The 24,274-nt window shown below is 37.0% G+C and overlaps 1 protein-coding gene across 1 annotated transcript; it reads left to right on the plus strand.

Annotated features, from left to right (window-relative positions):
- NR1D2 (nuclear receptor subfamily 1 group D member 2) lies at positions 1-22,787 on the plus strand. The gene is made up of 8 exons (XM_015811700.1): positions 1-77; positions 8,762-9,010; positions 12,002-12,090; positions 12,453-12,597; positions 15,395-16,050; positions 18,457-18,642; positions 19,994-20,204; positions 21,575-22,787. The coding sequence occupies exons 1-8, from the start codon at positions 62-64 to the stop codon at positions 21,769-21,771; spliced, it is 1,749 nt and encodes a 582-aa protein (XP_015667186.1). The 5' UTR covers positions 1-61; the 3' UTR covers positions 21,772-22,787.
- The last annotated feature ends 1,487 nt before the right edge of the window (positions 22,788-24,274 follow it).

Raw genomic sequence — 24,274 nt, forward strand, 5'->3', positions numbered from 1 at the left:
TCTCCTTTGAAAAAAATCCCGGCCCTCGGCAGCAGGTTCTTGGAAGAGAGGAAAGGCAGGCATGGAGCTGAGTATCGGTAAGTAGATTCTTTATTGGGACGAAAGTCCGCAACCGTAAGTGCCCCGAAAGTGGGGTGGGGGCATGGGGTTTGCCTAAGGGAATAATTAGAGGAAGAGAGTTTGGGTAGATGGAGTTTTGTACTTTAAGCAACTGCTTTTACTAAGGATGGTCGTTCGGCCAGTGTCTTGATCCTAAATGATTCGAAGGTCGCTTTATTAGTTTATTCTCGTGTTTCTGTTCCAAAAGCAAAGAAACACAGAGTAAGACCTGTAGCTTCTACACCTCTGGAGTGGGGCTGGCTGAAGCGGCTGATGAGGTTTGTGCTGACTGAAAGGGAAGACCTTGGCTTAGAAATGAGAGGTTACAAACTAGTGGGGTCGGGAGAAAAGGGGTGGGAGAAGAAACGACTATCAGTCCATTCAGGGGGGAAATGGAGGGTTGGCAAAAAAACTCCTTTCTTGGAGCTTGATCCGAATCCAACTTTTTCCTTGGGATAGCAAGGCTACGATACTTTACAGAGAGATCTATCTGGGCATTTGGCCTTACGGACAGGTTTGTGCTTGCCGCCGCTCCCTCTTCCCCATAGTTGCTACCCCTGTTTCTACCGGTTGTTTTCTTTCCATGGCCTCACATGGACTGGCCGGCTGAGCCATGTGCGCCCTTTTGTTTACGTTCAGTGCCAGGCGCGCCCTCATTGGCTCTGGCTTGCTCAGATGCCCAGATTGCATAATTGCGCTGGGCGGTCTTGCTGGGGAACCGTGTGGACTGACACGTGTAAGCAGCTGGAGGCCGTTGTTTTGGTGACCTATATCCAGGCGCAGCGGGCAAGGGACACGTGGGGGCGGAGGCAGTGGAGACGATTCATTCAGCCACGCCCGTCGTCTCTTCTCACTCCACCACAAAGTGGTGATTTGTACTTGGTGAATAGAAGTTCCTCTGCAGACAAAGGATCCGAAGGCGGCCGTTTCCGCTTGGAATTGGGAGGGATTGTGCCTGGAACCGCGGAATGCTTGACCGTTGACCGGACGTCCTCAATTGCTGGGCAGAATTTGGTCACTTTTGGTCTCGAAGTGATGGGAGGACTAGGTAGCTTTAGTTTGGTTAACTGCACATTCCCTAAATAGATTTCATCAGGAGCTTGATTAATTGAATTTAGAAAACCAGGGCTAGGATCAGAGATAAATATAAGTTCAGCCCTGATGTTACCTAGAGTGGTAATGAAATGTCTGCAAGCAAATAACCAAGCTCAGGGAGCACCAAGGACTCCACAATAAAGATACTGCTCAGTGGTGTATTTTGGCAGTGGTGTACTTCTCTGTTTTCTTTCTTCTGAGTGAACCTGTGTTATCCTATATACTTGCTTATATGTAGAATATATTGTGGCCATATTGGTCTACAATTCCTGTAATTTGTAGACAACAGTGAAGGAAGTTTAAATCAAGAGGGTTAAATGGTGCCTGATTCTGTAACTTCTTGATTGTATATAGAATTGCTACAACTTTATATACAGTGATAGATAAAGTTGTAGCAATTCTATATACAATCAAAAAGTTACAGAATAACAGAATTGGAAGGGACCTTGGAAGTCTCCTAGTCCAGGGCTTTTCAACCTTTTCACCCATTGTACCACTTTTAGGATATGGCAACATCTGAGTACCATCAGTCACCTAGCAAGGTGTCAAAAACCAAAAGATGACCCCCCCAAAAAAAGGAAAAAAACAATAAAGTACAGGTAGTCCTCGACCTACAACAGTTCGCTTAGTGACTGTTCGAAGTTACAATGGCACTGAAAAAAGTGCCCCCCAAGCCACAGCCAAGCAACATATCTGCCTGCCCGCCCGGCGGTGCTCTTCCTCCTGTCCGAGGTTTTCATTGTTGTGAGCATTTCTGTTGAGGATTGGCAGCGGGGGTGGAGTGGGGGGTGTTTGGTTTTTATTCCTCCCGTCTGCTGGGTGGTTGCAGCAGGTTTTGGTCACTTCACATGACCCTGGGACACTGTGACCGTCATAAATATGAATCAGTCCCCAAGCATCTGAATGTAAATCACAAAACCCTGGAGTTGCTGCAACATTCCAGCTGATTGGTGCTTCTTCTGGGTTCAGCAGAAGCAGCAGGATCAGCGCCGAGCTCCAGCTGGAGCCTGGCACTGATCTTGCCGCTTCCACTGAGCCCTGATAGCCCCAAAGAAGCGCCGATCAGCTGGAAAGTGGCACTGATCCTGGCGCTTCCGCTGAGCCCTGACAGCCCTGCAGCTCCAGCCATCTCTCGCTCAGGCTTGTGTGGTGCTGCCACCGATTCAGCTCATTCCCCTCCCCCGCTACCACTTTTCTAGGATGGTCACGTACCACCTGCCAGGTGCCAATGTACCACAGGTGGTACCCGTACCACTGGTTGAAAAGCCCTGTCCTAGTCCAACCCCCTACTTAAGCAGGAGACCATACCATTTCAGACAAATGACTGGCCAGTCTCTTCTTAAAACTTCCAGTGATGGAGCACTCACAACTTTTGGAGGCAGGCTGTTCCATTGATTAATTGTTCTAACTGTCAGGAAATTTCTCCTGATGATTCTAAGTTTTCTCTCTCTTTGTTAATCTTCCATTCCTTGTCTTCTCTTAGGTGCTTTGGAGAATTGGTTGACCCCCTCTTCTCTATGAGCGACCCTCATCTATTAAAAGATAGCTATCACGTTAAGTTCAGTGGGCTGTTTTCAGAGAAAAGTGTAGGTAAATACTGCTAAATGTCTTCCTGGTTCTGAAAAAAAATTGAAGCTCAGAGATACGACGAACTGTTTTTATTTAAAAAACAAGAATTTAAAGGAGAAAGAACATAGGGGAAGCTTGATGATACTGTCACTAATTCTGTGATGTTGCTGCATTTTCCTGAAAAACTAATGCAGTTATTTCCCAACTTGCCTTCATTCATTCATTCACTTGCAGGACTTGTACGGGCCTCCCGTCTCCTAATGACTCTAGAAAGCTCACAACAATCTATTAAAAAAATGGTTAAAAACAAAAGTACCCTTTCGCCAGGTGCTAGACCAAATATCCTCCCAGCTCAACCCCTACCTTAGCCTAATGCTTGAGGAAGAACCAGGTCTGCACAGCCCTTCAGAAGGCCAAAAGGAAGCCCTAAGTCATTGAGTTTACCTATAGATCTATTTGAGCAGACAGGCATAGTTATTTTTTATTGAAGTGTAGTTGATGCAAAGATACTGTCTTGAAACCTACTCAGACTTTGTTCATGGTTTCTACTCACATTTACTTTCATGTAAATGTGTCCACCATTTTTGTGTATTTATAGCCATCCACTCTAGAATTAGACTTACTTGAAAGCATTTTCTGTAGTTTGGGAATATCACACAATTTTGCTTATACCTCCTTCTAGAACAGAAAGCATTTCCGGTTATATGTAGTTTTTCTTATGTGTGTATGCCCATGTGATAGGAATCCAATCATCACTGAGATCTCATTCTCACATGGACTAGGAACTGTGGCATTTATAATGTAACAGGTTGGAGGAAGGCTGCAGAACAATTTTTTCTGATGACTGAGCTTACGCAATAGATGAAGTCAGGTGGTATAACGTGTATAGACTCCAGAGAATTATATAACTGAATTGGGCAGTTTGCCTAAGACTGTGAGAATTGAAATGCTTTTTTTTTTAATTTATGAAAGACTGGATAGCGGAGGGAGTGGTTCTCTTCCTCCCAATTCAGTAACTGTAGAAAGTACAGGTGTGTAGTGGCTGTGTGTAATTGCTCAAAATGACTGGCTCCAAGTGCCTATCACGCAAGTTGACAAAATTGCAAACATAATGGAATTTAACAGAAAAAAATATATATAACAGGATGTACATCTTGGAGAAATAAAGTTGAATTGCAAGGTGATATTTTGATGATTAAAAAAGGTTTTAAAAAAAGATAAGTAGAATGTCAATAAATTGCTTTCTTTGGGGTTTGTTTAATATGTAGTGAAAAACATGTAATAGAAAGGTATGAGAAAAAGAACATAAAAAGGTTGCTGGATCAGATGGAGTCTGTTTTGCTTCTAGTAAGGTAAATTCCTTTTGGCTAGGAAGGGATGTAGTGCTGAGAAGCTCACTCTCATTCTAATAGACTAAAAGCAATTTATAACTGATAGAATAGTCCAGAATATAGCTGCTTTGTTTATTAGTTGGCAAGATTTTTCTTTATGGATTTGACTAATCATCTATCTGTCTATCTATCTATCTATCTATCTATCTATCTATCATCTATCTATTAAGTCTGGGTGGCATTTATAACATGAAACAATTTAGAACACAAAATAATGCAGACTACAGTTAGTGCTCAGCTTGCAACCATAACTAGAACCAGAATTTTTATTGCTAAGCAAAGTAAGTGAGTTGCGCCTGATTTTATTACATTTTATTTGTTATGGTGGTTAAGTAATCACTGCAGTTGATAAATGAATCATGGGTCATTAAGCAAATCCAGCTTCCCCCATAGATTTCGCTTGTCAGAAGCTGGCTGAGAAGAGTTGCAAGTGGCAACCATTCCAATAGATGCTGCCAACAGTTGGTTGCCAGGCGTCCAAAATTAGATCACCTAACTGTGGGTGTGTTTCAAATGGTTACAAATATGACCGATTCTGCCACCTTTTTCAGTGTCATTTTAATTTCAAATGATCATCAAATGAATGATTGTAAGTTGAGGACTATTATTTGGAAAACAAACTCTAGAGGAAAAACACCACCACCAAAACAAATGTCCTAAAAGGAGTCCATTAACTATTTTGCTCAAGATCAGGGGGGGGGGGAAGGCCAGGTTTTAATGGCTGGTTTAAATAATGGCATGGGGGACATACAGGTTTCTGAGATATCATTTGAGCAGCAGGCACTGTGAAAGAGAAGGCATGTTTCTTGGATGGCATCAGATAAAGTTGTCTAATTGATGGGATCCAAAGCATGCTATTTCTGGTTGATCATATAGGATGAGGAAGCTATGGAAGACAGAGAACACCCACAAATAATCAGGCTCTATGTCACAAGGACTATCTAAGCCACTGGCCTTTCTCACACTTTATGGTGAACAAATGTCATTTATACATTGTTTAAAGTACTGTATTTTTTTTAGTTTTTTGGCCTATCTTCCTTTTACTACAATGTATAATCCTGAAGTATGTTCTATGAAAGAGAGAGAGGTAGTTGCTTTTATGTGTTTCCTTGACGTCATTCATAGTTTTAAAACACTTTGTTTGTCTTGCCTTTTTCCTGAATTAATTATATGTTTCTCCTTGTAAGGAAAGGCCATCAATCACTTTAGTTTTCTGAACATCACTGTGATAATAGTTTTATAAGATTTGCACCATATGAAGGGGGCACGATGGCGGTTAAAGACACCGAGCTTGTCAACTGGAAAGCTGACCGACTCAAGACCAGAGTGCTATGTAATGGCATGAGCTCCTGTTATTTGCCCTTCTCCTTCCCACCTAGCAGTTTGAAACCATGTAAATGCAGGTAGATAAATAGGTACCTTTTCGATGGGAAGGTAACAGCTTTCCATGTGCCTCGGTGTATAGTGATGACCATAGAAATGTCTTCGGACAATGCCGGCACCCTCGGTTAAGAAACAGAGGAGCACCTCCCCCTAAAGTAAGATATGACATCTTTACCGTTTACCTTATGGTACCACAAAATATGTATGTGTATTTATTTTTATGTGCCATCCATATAAAATAATACTTTACAATAGAGAAAAATAGCAGAGGTTGGATTATGTAAAATCATTATATTGACCATTTTATTTGTGTTTCTTTTTTCATAATATTTTCTAAAATGAAATTTGTCATGTTGCTACAAATGGAACTATTAAACCATTATCATCAATCTGAAGAATTTGTAAATACAGAAATGAAGTTGGACTTTTTTTCTCCATTGTATTCCATAGATGAATAAGCAAGGTTATTTCTCAGTTGCCAACTTTTCCTCACTAACTTAATTAATTTGATGTCAGCATTATTGTTTATGAGTATCAAATAGCAGTTTTCTCGCTGTTGATGTGCATTTACTGTGAAAATGTTTCCTACTTTTCCTCAATGCTCTTTTTTATTTATTTATTTTTTATGCATAGATTGCTGAGCCTCTTGTGGAGGTTTGAAATTATTTGTATGTTTTAACTCTGGGATTTTGTGAGTATATTACAGAATGCTTTTATATAAAGGGATGGCTTACAACAATCAGGTGCTAAATCATAATAATTATATTCCTCTGTATTCTTATCTTCTAATCCAATTGTTTAAGGGTATTGTGGTACTTACATAAGATTAATTATGGTAAGTGAACGTGGTTTAACTTTTACATGTCCAAAGTTGGCATTCTGTTGAAAATCTGAAATATGATTAGATAAGAATTGTGTGTTAAAAAAAAATCTGGCAGAATTTTTTTTAAAGACTAGAGAATAAATAGAGGCAGTTACATATTAGAATTGAAATGGCAATACACTTCACTCAAAATTTAAAGCCAGCTTTTTCTAAAAAGACATGATACATTTATTTTATTTCTCATTTTATATAATAAACTATGCACATAGATTTGCATGAGCTACATAAGCAGCTAGGTTGTTTGGTAGAAAATTCTGGAAATACATAATGTGCTTGTATGTAGAATATTAAGGAAAAACAGCATAAAATATTAAGTACATCAGTATCAGAATTCTGTTTCAAGTCAAATTAAACAGTTTTTGTAAAGTAGAGTGCACATTTACTATTTGACAGAATATCCTTGATTTTTTTTCTTTTTTTCAATATACTGGAAATAATATTCCACTTTACAAAAATCATATTGTTCAGCACAAAACACTAATGATAGGTGCATCACCAATGTACCATATTATTCCCTGGTTTTGTAATTACATCCTTAAAACCTGTTATTCAGATGTAGTTTTTATTGTAGTCTGATTCTGTTCCATTCACTGCAAATAATAGGGTTAGGTATGAAATCAGCACACATCTGGATGAGCACACAGGTCAAGACTCTGTTCTGCAAATTTAGAAATCATCCTTTGTTTCTCATACTATAGTTCTTATTAATGTTATTATTTGAAATGATTCTCCCTCTGAGGATCTTTTGTGAAGAGTACGGTACTTGAAATATCAGAGTATCAGTGGGAAAGTTATTGAGGCTGGGATCTTATTCATGGTTATCTTTTACTAAGCCTTTCCAAGTGCTCTGGAATTTTTTTTACTGTTATGCATAAATAACTGTGCTGTAAGGCTAAAAGTACAAAAAGCTCCATTTCCCTATTTCATTTGTAATGAAATAATCCATTTGACATACATGGTATTCATTTTTTCCTTCCTAATATTTTTCGTATTAATGCCACTGTTCAGTGCTATTAAAGTCTGAGCTCAGTAATTTCATAACATCAAAACATCATAGATAACAGAGACATCAAGACAAGTTAACCTGTTACATGCAAAATTCAATTAGGCCCAATCTGCATGATAAGTATGTGGTCAGTATGTGATGATTGTAGCATTATGGAACGCTTTAAAAAAAAACTATCCACTATTGTGTCTATGGGCTTGAATGCATGTTTTTCTTATCTCCTATTTTATGCTGAATACTAGAGAGCACACAAATCAAATAGTTGAGAGTTATTTCATATTGGGTCACTTCTAAGATAGAATACTAATCTATATTTTTCATGCAAAATGCTATTGTAAGTTCTTAGGTTGCACTTCCCAAATTTTTGTCATTATCAGCTCTGATAACTATTTTAGTCACAATTTGGCCCACTTCCAGAGCAAACTTAAAGTAATTATTCTATAGTTTTTGTATGCCCTGCTAAATCCTTTTTTTTTTTAAAAAAAATAGGGAAACAGTATTGTCATATGTCTAATCAATCATGCATAGATGTAGTCTTAATGCCCATGTTAAACAAGTTGCATTGTGAGTTGCATTTCATTTTTTTCTTGTATACAACAGCATTTGTTTCAATACCACTCTTAGAATGTTACTATCTTTCCCATGTAAATATCTAAAATATCACTTTTAACATCCCTTAATTCAATTTTATCTCACATCATTTTAATCACTTTTGTTTTTAATTTCATTCACTCTGCTGGAAGACCCTTGTTTGGCCTTTTTCACCTCCTTCCAAAGTAATTGCTTATTGCTACCAATGCCAATTGCAGTATTTGGACTGTTGTAAATTTGTATCACTCCGCATATATAAAAAGTTTTAATGTATTTTAGGAGTTACTCTTCCTAAAGAGTCCTTTAGTCATTGTATGGCTTGGAAAACTTGTAAACTGACTCTACAAGCTGTAGGCTTTTTTTTTTTTTTTTAATATTCATTGCTGCTGAAAGCTATACTGTTATTTTATAAACTTATAAAGTTTATTGACTTTGTGTCTTAATGGCTTACCGTACCTGCTCCCTAATAGATATGAAAAATCAAATTGCAATATTTTGGATTCACCACTGACTATTTTCTTCTGTCTTCAAAACCAAAAGCAACTTAAACTTCATTTGTTTGTTTTTCTCTGAGCACCTTCTCTTGGTTAGGGCGATGTAATTGAATTTGAATCTTGACCTTCAGATGATGAAGTAGATACTATTTTCTGAAATCAAACATTTTGAATAATGTTATAAGAGGAGGGGAAGGGGAAGCTGACGCCTGACTACAGTTAATATCTGTACTCCTATGTTCTTTTCCAGGAAGTGTAATTGCTTATATCAGCTCTTCAAGCCCTGCTTCCTGTCACAGCGAAGGCTCAGACAACAGTTTTCAGTCCTCTTCTTCCCCTGTGCCACCGTCACCAAACAGTTCCTTCTCTGAGGGGAGCTGTAGTAGCAAGAGTAAAGAGCAGTCTGATAGAAGATCATACAGTGACCAATTAGAGAATCACACTAAGGCAAATCAATCAAGTGGCACCTCAACAGCAAAAAGTCATAATGGATTTGCAAGTAAGTGCTATTAGTCTTTTACAAAACACTCATTTCAGCCATCACGTTTCTCAGCTCCTTTCATTTTTCTATAACTTACAGGTTCTCCTTTTTTCTTCCCATGGTTAGCTGTTATGATTAAACTGGTACTCACTTGTTGATAATTGAAACTTTGCAAATGCTGACTTCCAGGTGCTCTCTGGTTGAACCTTTGTTAGACATACCCATGTAACATTGTAATATAAATGAGAGACTAACAAGAGGAGGAACTTGTGACATCTGAATTGATTCTTAGATTATCCACTTTAGGTATAAGATAGATATATCTGAAGCTTGGCAGCAGTGGCCTGAAGCCTGCAGTATTAAATCTTCAGCATTTAACCTCTGACTTCCATTCTTCTAGTTAAACTGGAGTTCTGATGCTTCAAACTGTCATATTGTCATATTCCTATTCCATAGTCAGACTGGGACCAACAGGCTATGTTGTCCCATGGTCCACAATTAAATTGGAAAAAATGAGAAATTGAGAAATGTTTACCAAGAAACCCCAGTCTGGAAATCTCCCTATTTAAAATGCGTGAAGTACAGCGTTTTAGAATTGAGATTTTGGAATCACCCAGGTTTGCTTCTGAAAGAATATATAAGTTCAAATTGATTCATTTCTGAATCAAAGTAAAATAAGTTTATTATCCATGTAACATGATCGTGCACACTTTGAAGATAATTTAGAAGTGATTGTGATCTCATATAAGCACAAAACCTCTATTAGGTTTACACTGCTCTTAGGAGCATTTATTATGGTTAATGTTACCTTTAAAACTGGTAGCATTGTACAGAAGCTTGAAAAACAAGGAACTGATTTAAAACATAGCAGAAGAGCACTGCACTTGCACAAGATCCAAAACATTTCTTCTGAATCATTTACCGAGTGTGCACAAAACATGAGACTATTTCAGAGTATCTTATTTGCTTGTCTGCAGATTCTTAAGCTTCCAGTAACTGGTGACTACTGCACTTAATTTCTGTACTTCTTAGTTTGGAGACACCAGCCTTTGAATCTGGAACTTCTTAGAATTGCTGCACATTTGTTCTGGAATTGCACATTCGCTCCCACCCTAATAAAGCTTTTATTAGATACAGTTAGTCCTAGCTTACTGATTGCCTTGTATGGTGACCATTTGAAATTAAGAGTTGAAAAAAAGAGTTTTGCAACCAATCCTCACATTTATGCCATCACATCTATCTGTGGTCACATGATCACCATTCAGGCACTTTGCAGGTGCCACACATTTACGATTATTGTAGCTCTTGCAGTGATTGCCATTTACAAGTTTCACAATCAATGGAGAACCTGGAAGTAACATTGCAAGTTATGATCACATGGAGTGGCACTTGATAGCACTTAATTGATTCACTTAATTAAGTGATTGACTTCATGAGGCAAGCAGAAGTGTTATATGTTTGGTGCGGTCATATGATTTTCCACTTGGAGTTATTGCCAGTCCAGTTGTAGTTGATAAGCCAGGAACATGCCACTATATCAGCACAAAACTCAAACAAGGATACTTCAGTTCAATATTTTTATGACTATCGAGTTTCAACTTCTGAAATGTTAAAACATGTATTATATTTTATTATTTATTAATTTAAAACAATTATATAGCCGCCAATCCTATAACCAATTCATTATTAGGGGTGTCAGGAGTATTAGGGAAAGCATTACATTTAAACACTTCTTTTCCTATCTAAGAGTACTTGAATAACCTTTATACAAATCACTTAAATGAATATCTCTGTTTTTTCTGATTATTTAAGTATTGACAACTTTAATAATAACTTATTAATTTAATACTTTTTGCACTGTTCCTAATATTGTAATCTCAGAGAACAACTTTAGTTGGTTTATTACTCAGATAATTAAATTCCATGATCAAAAGTGGAATTGTTGATTCCCTAAACCAGTGGTGGCGAACCTATGGCACGGGTGCCAGAAGCGGCACCCGGAGCCCTCTCTGTGGGCACACATGCCGTTGCCCCAGCCTTGCCTCCCCCTGTGACCCCTTCCTCACCAGTAGCCCTCCTGGAGAAGAGACACCCCCGAGGGTGGCCCATATGGAGCAGTGCAGCCAAGGACATGGCAGCCAGGCAGCATAGACAAGACTCTGCCCTCATGCCCCATCACGCATAGTTGATGCTGCGGTGCGCGGGCAGAGGGCGTGGCTGCCATGGCACTGCTGGGCGATCTGCGGCGGGCCTTGGAGACGATGAGTGGCCCTGCGGGCAGGCGGGGTGGGGGCGGAGCAGGGGCGGGTCAGTTTTTGGGCAGTCAGTATCTAAAAGGTTCGCCATCACTGCCCTAAACCCTTGTTACTTGGAACCTGTTTGCAACATGTTAATAAGTAATGATATTTCATCAGTTCATAAGTCATCATTGGATAGCATTTTCATTTTTTTGTTTTACCCCATCACCTGCTGAAACATTTGTGTTTACTTGATAAACCTACTGCCTTGTTTCTAAACAAAAGAAATTTTCAGATGGCATTTAAATCTAATAAATTTGTGCTATTATTGTAGATGATACGGGGTAAAATTTCATTTATGTAGAGCAGATGTATCAGTTTTTATTTGTCCTAAACAATGTTATTTTTATACAGTCAGTATTAGTTAATAATTAACACAGACTTAACAGCAAGACACTTTTACACCTTAAAATTTTAGATGCAGTTTGGAGGGCACCTTTGGCAATGGGATTTATTTCAAAGGCAATCTGCCCAGATTTCCTAGAGTGCTTTTTTCTAGAGTTACACATTATATTTTAAAAACTATACAGCTTAATCTTTTGCTGACTCCTATATTAAAATATTTTTCTAATTCTTTGAGACATATGTAATAATGACCCGAGAAGGCAGGTGTACAGAATTATATTCCTTTACATTACATTACATAACAAATCAAATCTATCCGTGCTTCATTTTCCATGTTACTACTGTTTTCATACTGTTGCATTTTTAGAATTTAATGGCATGGTCTTGCTGTGTAAAGTCTGTGGAGATGTTGCTTCAGGATTTCACTATGGGGTCCATGCCTGTGAAGGCTGCAAGGTAATTTTTCTAATATAAATGGCTTAAGAATAAATATAAATTTAGGAATGAGTATAATTATTGCTGACTATCTGAAATATGTTTTATTTGCTATATGTTTTATTTGCTAAATTGCCAAATTTAAAATATTTTCATTTTCTTCTAAATAAGTATAATCAGCAAGGCTAAAGGTAATATTCTTTCAAGTTTTACATGAATATTTTGTGTGTATTTTATTCTATTGTTTTTAATCACAACACAATTTCATAAGCCTTATTTAATTTGAAAATTAAACATACAAGATTGTATTCATATGATATAATTGGAAGCTTGTTCGCAAAAAAAAAAAAAAACCCAACTAAAACAATTGCTTATTTTTTCAGGGTTTTTTTAGAAGAAGTATTCAGCAAAATATCCAATATAAGAAGTGCCTGAAGAGTAACAACTGCTGTGTAATGAGAATGAATAGAAACAGGTGTCAGCAGTGCCGATTCAAAAAATGCTTATCAGTAGGAATGTCAAGAGATGGTATGTTTCTATATTGAGCAGTGACCTTCAAAAGGTGAATTGTTGTATGTTTTGTGTTTAATTCAAATGGAAGTTTTATAAAAATGGTGATAAAGTAGAGGTTAACATTGTGCTCTGTTTCCAATTGCATCGTAACTAGTGCTTTTTTTCTTAAAAAAAAAAAAAAAAGGTGCCAGAACTCACACACATTATATAACCCGCCTTGCCTACCCTACAAGGTTCCATCCAAAAAAGGTGCCGGAACTCCGTTCTGGGTGTTCTATGAGAAAAAAAGCCCTGACCGTAACCACAAAGTCACAAGTATGGAAATGATGCTGGAACATGAAATATGTTCCTACAAGAACTTGTAATCCCAGTGAGCATTTGTGAATGCAGGTGGTCCTCTACTTACAACAGTTTGTTTAATGACTGTTCAAAGTTACAATAACACTGAAAAAAATGACTTATGACCATTTTTTACACATACAACCATTGTGATGTCCTATGGCCGGATGATCAAAATTCAGACGTTTGGCAACTGGTTCATATTTATGATAGTTGCAGCATCCCGGAATCATATGATCACCTTTTGTGAAGCAAAGTCAATGGGGAAGTCAGATTCATTTTACAACTGTGTGATTTAACAACTGCAGTGATTCATTTAGCAACTGTGATTGTAAAGATCATAAAATGGAGCAAAACTCATTTAACAACTTGCTTAGTAACAGAAATTATGGACTCGGTTGTGGTTGTAAGTCTACCTGTAAAAGCAATGAGCTTGTATTCGTGGCATCAACAGTATCCATGATGGAGGGAATAAGCAGTATGCAAGGCCGTATTCACAAAGGGCTCTAAACCATGTTTGTGAAGGGAATAATTACATCTTCAACTACACAAGGCAGAATGGGCTGTCAGGATCCCTTATATGTTTACATGTGAGATACATGGCCATCCACTTCTGTGATTTTAAAATAATGGAAAAAAAATCTGTCCAATTCATAAATCTAGGACTAAGTGTTGCATCTCCAAACATGTTTTGTATGTATCTTAATGTGTTGTAGTGTACAATAAAGCCACTTCCAATGCAATGTAAAAAGGCTAAGACATTTCAATATAGTATATTGATTAAAGAAAACAGCAAATGAAAGTCACTAATAGTTATAGTCTTTACTTAGTTAATTCATCAGAAAATGTATAAGGGATCTTAATCATCAAGGAAAAATATAGGAGATTCTTTTAGACTTTTATCACAGGCTCTTGACTTTGCTATTTATCAATCACTGGAAACAATGCAAATTTCCAAACAGAGTTTTCTAAGAGGATAATTTTCAAGGAAGAATATTCAAACTGACTAGTACTTTGACTAACTTTATTAGATATTTTTCCTGAAATATATATACTTCCAATTTAGGCTGAGCCATAAGAAAATTAGCCTGGGATCCGGTAAATTAGTTAGGTTAAACTAGATCTGTCTTTTTGGTTTTTTTAGAGCAATGTTGCTCAAATATGATTACTTTTTACAATGTGTGAACTTCAACTCTCAAAATTCCCTAGCTAGGCAATTTTGGGAGTTGAAGTCTATACATCTTAAAGTTGCCAAGTTTGAGGAATACTGATTTAGAGGAATGATCTAGTACAGGGCTGTCAAACTACTGGCCCGTGGGCCGGTTGCATCATATGGAGGCTGCGCACACCTCAGCTCCGGCAATGCAAAAAAAGTCGCAATACATTGCGACACATCACGTGACACAGCGAGTTTGACACCTGTGATCTAGTAAATGGGAAGCATCATACCATTGTTAATTAATCATGGCCTGGAAACTTAACTTGATTAATTGAATCAAGGAGATACTACTCTAAACTAAACACATTGGCTGGTTTGCATCATATATGGAATCACAAAGTAACTAATGTTTTAGCTAAATTGGTTGTGCAAGACCAGCAAATTAAGGAACTAAAAAAAATTATAGGGCAAATTCATTTGCAATCTTACAGTTAGTCTAATAGGGTTTCCAATATTACTTTGTGTATGCCTGCCTTTTTTGGATATCATCATTGTACACAAACTGGTTTTCATTTCTCTCAAGCCCAAAGTATCTCAGTACAGCCAGTCTGCCACTTTCGGATAAATTTTGGTTATTCTTAGAATTTTTAGTAAATATAATCACAATACTTTCCAAACTGTGAGTGGCCCTAGTTACTACATTTTGCCTGCTTTCATTCCAAGTTGTGTACTCCAAGATGTATCTTTCTGCTCTTTTTTCCTTAGTCATGAAAACAGTGCTTACATTCCTGCCTGCATTGTTGAGAAGAAAAATTGCTTATCCTTATTTTATAAATTATTTCAATGCTTTATTAATAACGCAGCTTTCTGGACAACCTAAGCTATATTAATAAAAGAAAATAACATGAGAATAAAGTACAAAAAATAATATAGGAAAAGGAAAGAGAGAATATTTATAAAAGTCAGCATCTTTTCCAATAGCCCTTTCTGTCCAGAAGCAGCATAAATGTACAGTTTGTTTTTAGAAGGAAGAAGAATTATAAAAATTTGGCTCACTCTCTTCATTACAATTGAAAACGCTGCGTGGGCTGTGTATAAATTCTCTTCTATTCCATGTGGTATTTCACATTTGAGAAAAATGCATCTTCAGAATTTCAGAGTCCCAGAAATAGCTGAGTAGTCTTTTGGTCCTTGTTCACAATTTTGATGTCAAAGAGATGCTGTGTTTAATCAATAGTATGATTTCTTAAGGAAGAATGCATGCTTATTAGAATTTGATATAATATAAAACTAAAGGCTCTGTCTTCCTTATAGCTGTTCGATTTGGCCGAATTCCTAAACGGGAGAAGCAGAGGATGCTAATTGAAATGCAAAGTGCCATGAAAACTGTGATGAATACGCAATTCAGTGATCACTTGCCTACTGAAGCATTAAAAGATAGCCAAGAAGCATTGGTCTTAGTGCCTCAGGAACAGCTGAACTCCAAACTACAGCAAGAAGAAGAAACTGTCAAAAGGCCCTCTTCTCCTTCTCCCCTTCCTCCTCCTCTATGTCCTGCTCTTCCTTTGCCCTCTGATATTGTCAAGGAAGAAGTGATTGGCATGGTAACTAGTGCCCACAAAGATACGTTTATGTACAATCAGGAACAACCAGAAGATCGTACCACTGTTTTGCAGCGTCCAAATGGGGAGAAAAACCTTAAATACTTGGCGCAGTTCAATTCTGGTGGTGAAACTGATCATGGTAGCATAAGCAGTGTGCTTCAAAATGGGAATGTTAAACATTTCAATGAACAATATAAAGGGCAAAACAATATGCACTATCCAAATGGGTATAATCTTTGCTTCCATTCTATGAACTTCGCCAATGGCTTTACCACAAAAGGGTATAATACAATGCTCGAAAATGGATTTTCTTCCATTGAAACTCTGAATGCGTATTCCTGCAGCACTGGAGGCAGAATGCATCTGGTATTACAATTATTAAATACTGTTCTTTAGTTGTCATAAGCTTAAATTAGTCACATAGTCCTGGGAACAATAAGGCAGTAGAGTGTACAGGTAGTCCTCTATATACAACCAGTCACTTAGCGACTATTTGAAGTTACAACATCTCCCGCAATAATTTGCCTTTATGACTGACCACAGGACACTGCAGTGTCGACCCCCTCCATTCTTCCCCCCTGGCCTTATGCCTACTTCCCACCCCATATCTGCCATTGATTGCATCACTCTACTCCTTAGTGTTGCTAGACCACTTGGCTTCACCATAGAAGGAGGCACTATTTCCTGAGCAGCCATAATGAAACAGTCCTCTAATCACCCCTGTAAGTGGCTTTCCTCACACTGGTTTCTTTCCCTACAGTGGCAGCAGTTGCCCCAGATTTTGCTGGGGTTGAGTTAACCCCCTGCCTGCACCACTCAGGGCCCAGATCCCTCCTATCTGCAGTAGCCAGGAACTTCACCCCATTATCCAAGGGGCTACCAGTTCAAAAGAAAGATAAAAATCTGCCAGAGTCTATATGGGGCAGGAAGAGCTTTAAGAAAGGAAAGATGGAAGACACATTCACACACATACACCTCAAGCATTCCTTCTTGCAATGTCTGAAGGAAGGCACATGTCTCTCTGTGTGTGCTGCCCCCTCAAGCTTTGATCCTCTCCTTCCATTAAAGAAGGGAACAAGAGTTTTTACAAGTTCTCTTCCAAAGAAAAGGTTTAAATGCCTTGGAGACTCCAAGGATGTGAAGCAGCCACCTTCTTCACAAAGCCCTGACTTGAGTTGCTTTGCATGCCAACTGAATTTCGCCATTTCCTTCTTCCCATGAGGTCATCCAGCCTGGCCCTTTAAGAAGAGGAATATAAAACTGCTAAAACCAGCCCTCAGCTCTAGCATCTTAAAATGCCCCTTTTCTCGTGCTCCTGGACAGGGTTGGCACATTGCTGCTGGCTTCATAGAGAATAAAAGCTGCCTACCTTTTTCTAAAGCTCTTCTCTGAATGTGGCTCCTAAGCGCAATAGTTATAAGACATTTCAGCTTGACTTGCATGGGTTAAAACAATGAAGCACAATTCACAATTCCTAGCAGAGATTGGCTTCAAATGGAAGAAGTCGTTTCCATTGAAATGGAAGCAACCATGCCCAGAGAAGAGTTTGCAGAAAAGAAGAAAAGCATGCTAAAACTTCTGCTTTTTGAATCAGGGCTTTGGGGGGTTGCATTGTTTTTGCAGAGCCTTAAAAAGGGAGCACAGCTCTTTTTTTCTCTGTTTCTATGAAGCCAGTTCCAGTGATTATTATGTGAATCCCACAATCCTTAAGCAGATCCATTTTAGACAATCCCTCTTTTGCTGGAAACTGGAAGTAAATATCCATTCCTAGCAACAAAAAAAAGACGTATGACTCTGGGACACTTCAAACAGCCATCAGTGCAAGCCAGTTGCTAAATGTCAAAATGTGACCGTGTAAATGGAGGGGGAGGTGTCATTAGAATTTCAAATCTTTATCATAACTACCTTTTTTGGGATTCCTCATAAATCCAAACAGTTGCTAAGTGATCAGTTGTAGTTTGAGGACTCCCTGTAGTTGGAATATTAACAGAGTGACACATATGTGAAGACGCTTTAGGATGGACGAATACCTTCCCTCATATGTGCTTTTTTAAAACAAATAACTCTATGAATTCAATTGGGGGAAAATAAATGTTAACTAATTACTAATTGTAGTGTGACTTTGTGAAAGTATACGTCAGTTAAGCAAATCAACTGAATAGTGATTACTCCGATAGCAATTTCACTTGAAGCTGAGAGTACATTCTCTGATTCTTTTACATTATTTGTGCTGCATTTTTCAAATGGCATAGAAATTAAGAAAAGAAATGTGCATGCAAGTGATTCAAACATTTTAAGCCTTAACAGTTTTTTATGTCTTAAAGTAAAGTGAAAAAAATTTAAGATTACAGTAATGTACTTGCAGTCACAAGGTCATATAATTTGTTCTGGTTAGTCAATAGGCTTGTAATTGCCTACCAATTGCACTAGATGGAAATAAAATTATCACAGCCATTCAAAAATTGTAATGCAAAGATGCTCTGCAAATGTAGGTTTGGAAGTATAAAATATCGAGGGAAATGGATTTTAAAGTAGATGCTCATACTTAAATTTCTTTTCTAAGAAAGATTTTATTTTGCAGTTGACAAGAAGAAACTCTTAATTTTAATTAGACTCTAATATTTTTGAAACATACTCGCTAGCATTTTTAATTATGAACTGTTTTAATTATAAATAATTGTGTTATATTTGAAGACATTGCCAGTTTTATAGTTTTTGAAAAGGAGGATGTTCAGAATAGCATTTTGATTCTATATATGTTTAAATATCCAGGTTTGCCCAATGAACAAGACTCCTTTTGTGGATCCAAATAAGTCTGGTCAGGAAGTCTGGGAAGAATTTTCTATGAGCTTTACACCCGCAGTAAAGGAAGTAGTGGAATTTGCCAAGCGTGTTCCAGGTTTCCGAGATCTTTCCCAACATGACCAAGTAAATCTTCTGAAGGCTGGGACCTTTGAGGTGAACATTTCCTTTTTGTTTCTTCTTTTTCCATCAATCAAAACTGATAAAATGAGTGCAGTTACTTTGGTACACTTGGCATATATCTGCTGTAGTTATTGGGGAAATGTGGCAAAATTTGCCTCTTTATGTAATTACAGATTGTATATTTTACTTGGAAGTTTCATCCTGTCTCCTCACTCATTTTGAAAAGGGCTCACCTTTTTTTGGTATCTCTGTGTGATATCTGCCAAGTGAGCTTCCCTGGTTGATGATATCTATTGCCTAAAGCACAGGTGGGGAACTATGGCTCTTTTATGACTTGTGGACTTCAACTCCCAGAATTCCTGAGCCAGCCATGCTGAGCCATGCTGGCTCAGGAATTCTGGAATTGAAGTCCACAAGTCATAAAGGGGCCATAATTCCCCTCCTCTAGTCTGAAGGGACCCACACCTCTGTCTGTAATTGAAATCCAATGCTTCCTGACTATATTCAGTTTTGCCTTTTAGAAAGAGTCACACTGAACACGAGAAAACTTGTATTTAAGAAGTGCCAATTGTTATCTTGTTTTGCCTCATCTTTCCTTTTCTGAGGAAAGAGATTGCTTTTGAGCTCTGTTACTTAAAAAAAGTTTTAAATATTGGTGCTAAGTAATATTCTCCATCCCTTCCAAGGCTGTGTGGAATAGAGGTCAGTTTACACCAGTGTTTTTGACTGCCCCCCTGTGGAATGCCTCTCACTTCAACAATAATAAAATGCAGTTTTAGAAGATGTAGCATTTTAATTCAGAACCATTTTCATATCCTCAATATAACAGTCACTTTTTGTGAGATGGGCAGCCATATCAATTTGATAAATAAATAATATGCCAATAAAAATATCAAAGCCAAGTGAGGATGTCTCCATAACCCCAAACTCTAAATATTTTTTATATATATATAACCTGGCCTGTTTCTAAATTATATAAATAGTTGCCTGGGATTTTTTTTTAAAGCTTGGGATTAATCATGTCTTCAGTAAATTGTAAGAAAGCCTTTTTAAACAAACAAACAGAGGATATAAATTATATAGGATAATAATCATTTTGTGTGTGGACTATTTTAGAATTAAATCTTCAGGATATATCTCACTACTTCATTGCTAATAGTTGGGTAGAAGAGAACCAGGATATTGAAAGTCTGGGAAATAAAATCCCAGAAGGCAGCAGTTTAGATCACTTCCCTTGAATTTTAAGACAAGTCACCAAGAATTGACCTTGGCTCAGAGAAGACTTTTATCTTCAATTTTATGAGCTGTCAAACTTTGAAGATTCTATATGAACTGAGTATAGATTTACATGCGAGCTTTTCTCCCTAAATTTTCTTTTGACTAGGTACTAATGGTACGGTTTGCATCCCTATTTGATGCAAAAGATCGTACTGTCACTTTTCTTAGTGGAAAGAAGTATAGTTTGGATGATCTACGTACCATGGGAGCTGGTGATCTGCTGAACTCCATGTTTGAGTTTAGTGAAAAGCTAAATGCACTGAACCTTAGTGATGAAGAAATGAGTTTGTTTACAGCGGTGGTCCTTGTATCTGCTGGTAAGAAAACAAAATGAACCTTTGTATGTAGCAAAAAATAACATATCCTTTGTCTTTTCATAATATATGAAATCTGATTTGGGGGTTGGACTCCCCTTCTCTCCCTCTCCTGGGTTTCTTCACACTGTTTAACAAATAAGATTATATATGAAATTTATCTTATAGTATTTTTTGGAGGTGCCTCATTAACGGTTCTGTTCTTGTTCCTTTTATACAGTTGGTTTGCATGAAAAGGGATGAGAGGCAGATTTTGTTTCAGCAGTAGTTACATTTGGGACTGTTTTGAGGGTTAGCAAAGAGCATCCATGCTGCTATTTTTCAGTAATGATGCAATATTTCTACTTTATTAGGTATGCATTGCTATGTTTCAGCTGCTTTTACATATGTAGGATTTTTGGGGAGATTTTTTTGCAGCTCACTTTTAGTTCCATATTCTTTCTCTTGTGAACTTCTAAAGACAATATACTATTGAATTTTAAAATAAAATGTATCCTGTGGGGCAGGGAGATTACACTGTTTGCATGTTCTGATCCATATTGGAATAGGAATATTGCAATAGGAAATGTAATTTTGAATTGTCATGCAGTCTGATCTATGATAATTAGTTTTAGTTACTAAAGTGCAACAACGGGTAAAAAAACCCAATGTCCTTGGTAGGTGCAAAAATATTTTTTCTTAGTCCACTTACCATGAATTCTTTATCATGCAAAGGAACATAATTTTTCATTGTGGAATAAATCATAAAAATAATATAGGAGGGGAATGGACAGCCTAACACATGCCCTCTTACTCTTCTGGTTGGCAAGGAAGAGTATTCTGAAGTCACACTCACTCAAATAAACACCCTAGAAAATTTTAATTTGTTAAGACTCTTCCATCTTACATTCCTGATTATGTTAGGATCCTTACCTAATACCCCATGCATTCCTCTTAGCTGTACACTCTAGCCACACAATTCTATTGTTCTTTTCCACAATAGAATATTGTCAGAACCTTGTTTTACTTTACTGCGACTCTGATCTCTGAGATGTTCTAATATGTGTGTATTTGTTACTCTGCTCAAAAAGTAAAGATTCCTCTACATATCCAAGCTATTGGATCACGTTCAATTGTCATTATCTCCAGAATGTATTTGCCTACCTTAGGGTACCCCTCCATCCTTCATTATAAATTAAGGACCTAAGATGAACATGTTAATTTATATAGGCCTTGATCTGTAGCAGTTGTGATTTACCTAGTTTGAATATCATTTATTAACTTAAATGCTTTGATGAATACCTCGATACTTTGCAGAAGTTTATACAGTGTATGTTGCAATATATGTTGCAAACCAATAACTGTCTCTCTCCCATTGTTTATCTTTCATTTAGAACGATCAGGAATAGAGAATGTCAATTCTGTGGAAGCACTGCAAGAAACACTGATCCGTGCACTGAGGACTTTGATCACAAAAAATCATCCAAATGAAGCCTCTATATTTACAAAACTACTTTTGAAATTGCCTGACCTGCGTTCCTTAAATAACATGCACTCTGAAGAACTTCTAGCCTTTAAAGTTCATCCATAGGCTTTTAGCTCTTACTTATATACTTGATTTACCTAAAATTGATTGTTTTTATTTTGTGCTAAAATATTTGTTTATAATTGTACATGCTTCTGTGAAGGATTTGCATAATAGTGACATGACCTCTTACATGTAGTAAATGTGTCAGGTTGAACCTTATTTCATCGCTGACAAAATGGCCACAGATTTCTTCTTGATTATCCAAAACTGCCCCACTTGCACACTAAATGTTATAGATGCTGACCTCTTTGTCTTTACAGAAAAGATCATTTAATTATGCTAAAGAAGAATACACAGTGGCTACAAATGGAAAGCAGCACTTTAACTAAATGAAGCAAGACTATATTGGTCCAACTCATCCTTAAGTAGATACCTTGCTATATGAGACAGTTTTTAAAAACTGTTTCTGATTTCACTATGAATAGTTTATAAAAGAATCAGCTTAGTATAAAACTATACATTCAGCTTTGTACGTGTTTATATGTGCATATGCACGCACACACACATATAATATGAACAGAGATGGCTGTATTATTACTTTATAAACTTCATGTGCATACATAATTATATAAGTATGTAAATATAAATAAACTTCACAATATTTTCAGCTGTGAAGAAGTTAAAGGATTACCCATATGAATGTATTTGATTCTGTACAGTTGAAGTAAGTATATTAAAAGTTTAGAGATTCCCAACTTCTGGTTTGCCGACGCAGCTGCTGCGGACACTTGGAAAGTGACTCCATCTTCCACGTCCGATTTTCCTTTGCTGAGGGACCCTGGGAAGGGTCAAAAGTCTCCCTGTAGGGCCAACGAACAAGGAGAAGACCCCCGCTTGATTGCAGGAGATCGGCCATAGCAATATGGCTCGTCATTAGGCTGTAGACAGCTGAAGTCAAATCTACTATCAAGCACTCTGAAAGCAACGTGGATGAAACTGGGTGAGATTTGATCTTCTCTTTACCCCAAGTACCTTCTTTCTTGTAAAGCCGGCTTGAAGTATCTTTCCCCTTTGGGGAGAGAGGGAAGGGAAATTCTATCCCATCCTCTAAGAATAGCGGCGTCTGACTATCCAGGGGAATCAAAGCATTAAAAAGAACAACTTTAATCTAATTGGATTTATATGTTTCTGAAACTTGGTGACTAAAAATTTTCCTATTTATATTGGAGACATTTGTTTTTATCTACAAAAAAGAAATAAAATTGGAAAAAGAATTGGAAAAATTCGGGACTTAAAAAACTCTAAACGGCATCGGTGACATCTTGTGGTGAAGTTTGGTATTGCAATTTGTTATTTCCTAAAAAGAGACTTGGCTCAAAGCCCAGACCTAGATAAGACTTTCCTTGGAACCATCTGTGAGAAGATTCAGCTGTAAGAAAACAGCTGGGTAGCAAAATTGGTCCACTTGAACTGTGACTGTAAATCTTTACTGTCTTTTGCTTAACAAATAACTTTTACTAGAAAGACTATTTATAAATAAGTGAAAGGTGGATAAAGACCAGGAAAAGATTCTTTCTATGTTAAAAGCAATACATGAAAGCATTCTTGCAGCTTGTGATAAAATAAGACCTAAAATAAAAGATCAAGATGCCAGTTTAGATGCACAAAGCCAAATTTTGACTACAACTAAAGAACCAACAATGCAGAAGATAACAGAAGTGGGACAACCAAATATGGAGACAGAGGACCCAATTGATCATCAAATATATCTGATGGAAAATCCAGAAAAGGAAGTGACAACATTGAAAATGGAAATGACTTTCTATATAAATCAGAATAAATTTGAAAAAAAAGTGGAACAGATTGAATTGAAGACAAATATATTAGAGCGAACATGGGGAACTGGAATAACAGGGAGAAAATTTAATGAATACAAATGGGCTAGATCTTCCAGAAAATTGGCAATCAAATGGTCTCCTTTAATTCAAACAACATATGAAAGAATAGAGGGAGATCTATTTGATTATTTAAAGGCATTGATATGGAAGCCTAATTGGCAAAGGAAGAAAGCTAGAATAAGGTTGAAAAAAACTGGGATTTTGACTCATTAGAGAGGATTTTATATTGCCAATTAGAGGGTTAAAGGGAGATGTTGAGATAAGGGGAATTTTGGTATTAGATTTATAATATTTGGAAACTAGTTGAAAATAAATATTTTATTGGCTTAATATTTAAAAAATGGACTTAAAAGGGAAAAGAAAGTTAAATATTATGAATATGTTTGATTTATTGATTAACCCAGGCAATATATATAATAGTTTTGATTTATTAAAGGGGGTATTGTGTTATTAAATAGATGATTAAATATGGGAAATAGATAACTCTTAGGAAATAGAACAAGATTATATTCAAATAGATAAAATATGTATTTTGGATATTATAATTTGTTATCAGGTGAGATAAGGGAAATTTTGGTTACCCAAAGTATGAAAATTATAAATATTAAAGGTTAAATTGGAATATTGATAAATTAAAAATTGAATAAAATTAATAACAGGATATGGAT

This window comes from Protobothrops mucrosquamatus, unplaced genomic scaffold (genome assembly GCF_001527695.2).
Source record: "Protobothrops mucrosquamatus isolate PMUCROS unplaced genomic scaffold, P.Mucros_1.0 scaffold47, whole genome shotgun sequence".
In the NCBI taxonomy this organism is placed as follows: domain Eukaryota; kingdom Metazoa; phylum Chordata; class Lepidosauria; order Squamata; family Viperidae; genus Protobothrops; species Protobothrops mucrosquamatus.

Coding starts and splice junctions, on each gene's coding strand:
- NR1D2 (XM_015811700.1), top strand. Junction 12,598..15,394: donor AGTAGGAATGTCAAGAGATG/GTATGTTTCTAT, acceptor TCTTCCTTATAG/CTGTTCGATTTGGCCGAATT. Junction 18,643..19,993: donor TGAAGGCTGGGACCTTTGAG/GTGAACATTTCC, acceptor TCTTTTGACTAG/GTACTAATGGTACGGTTTGC.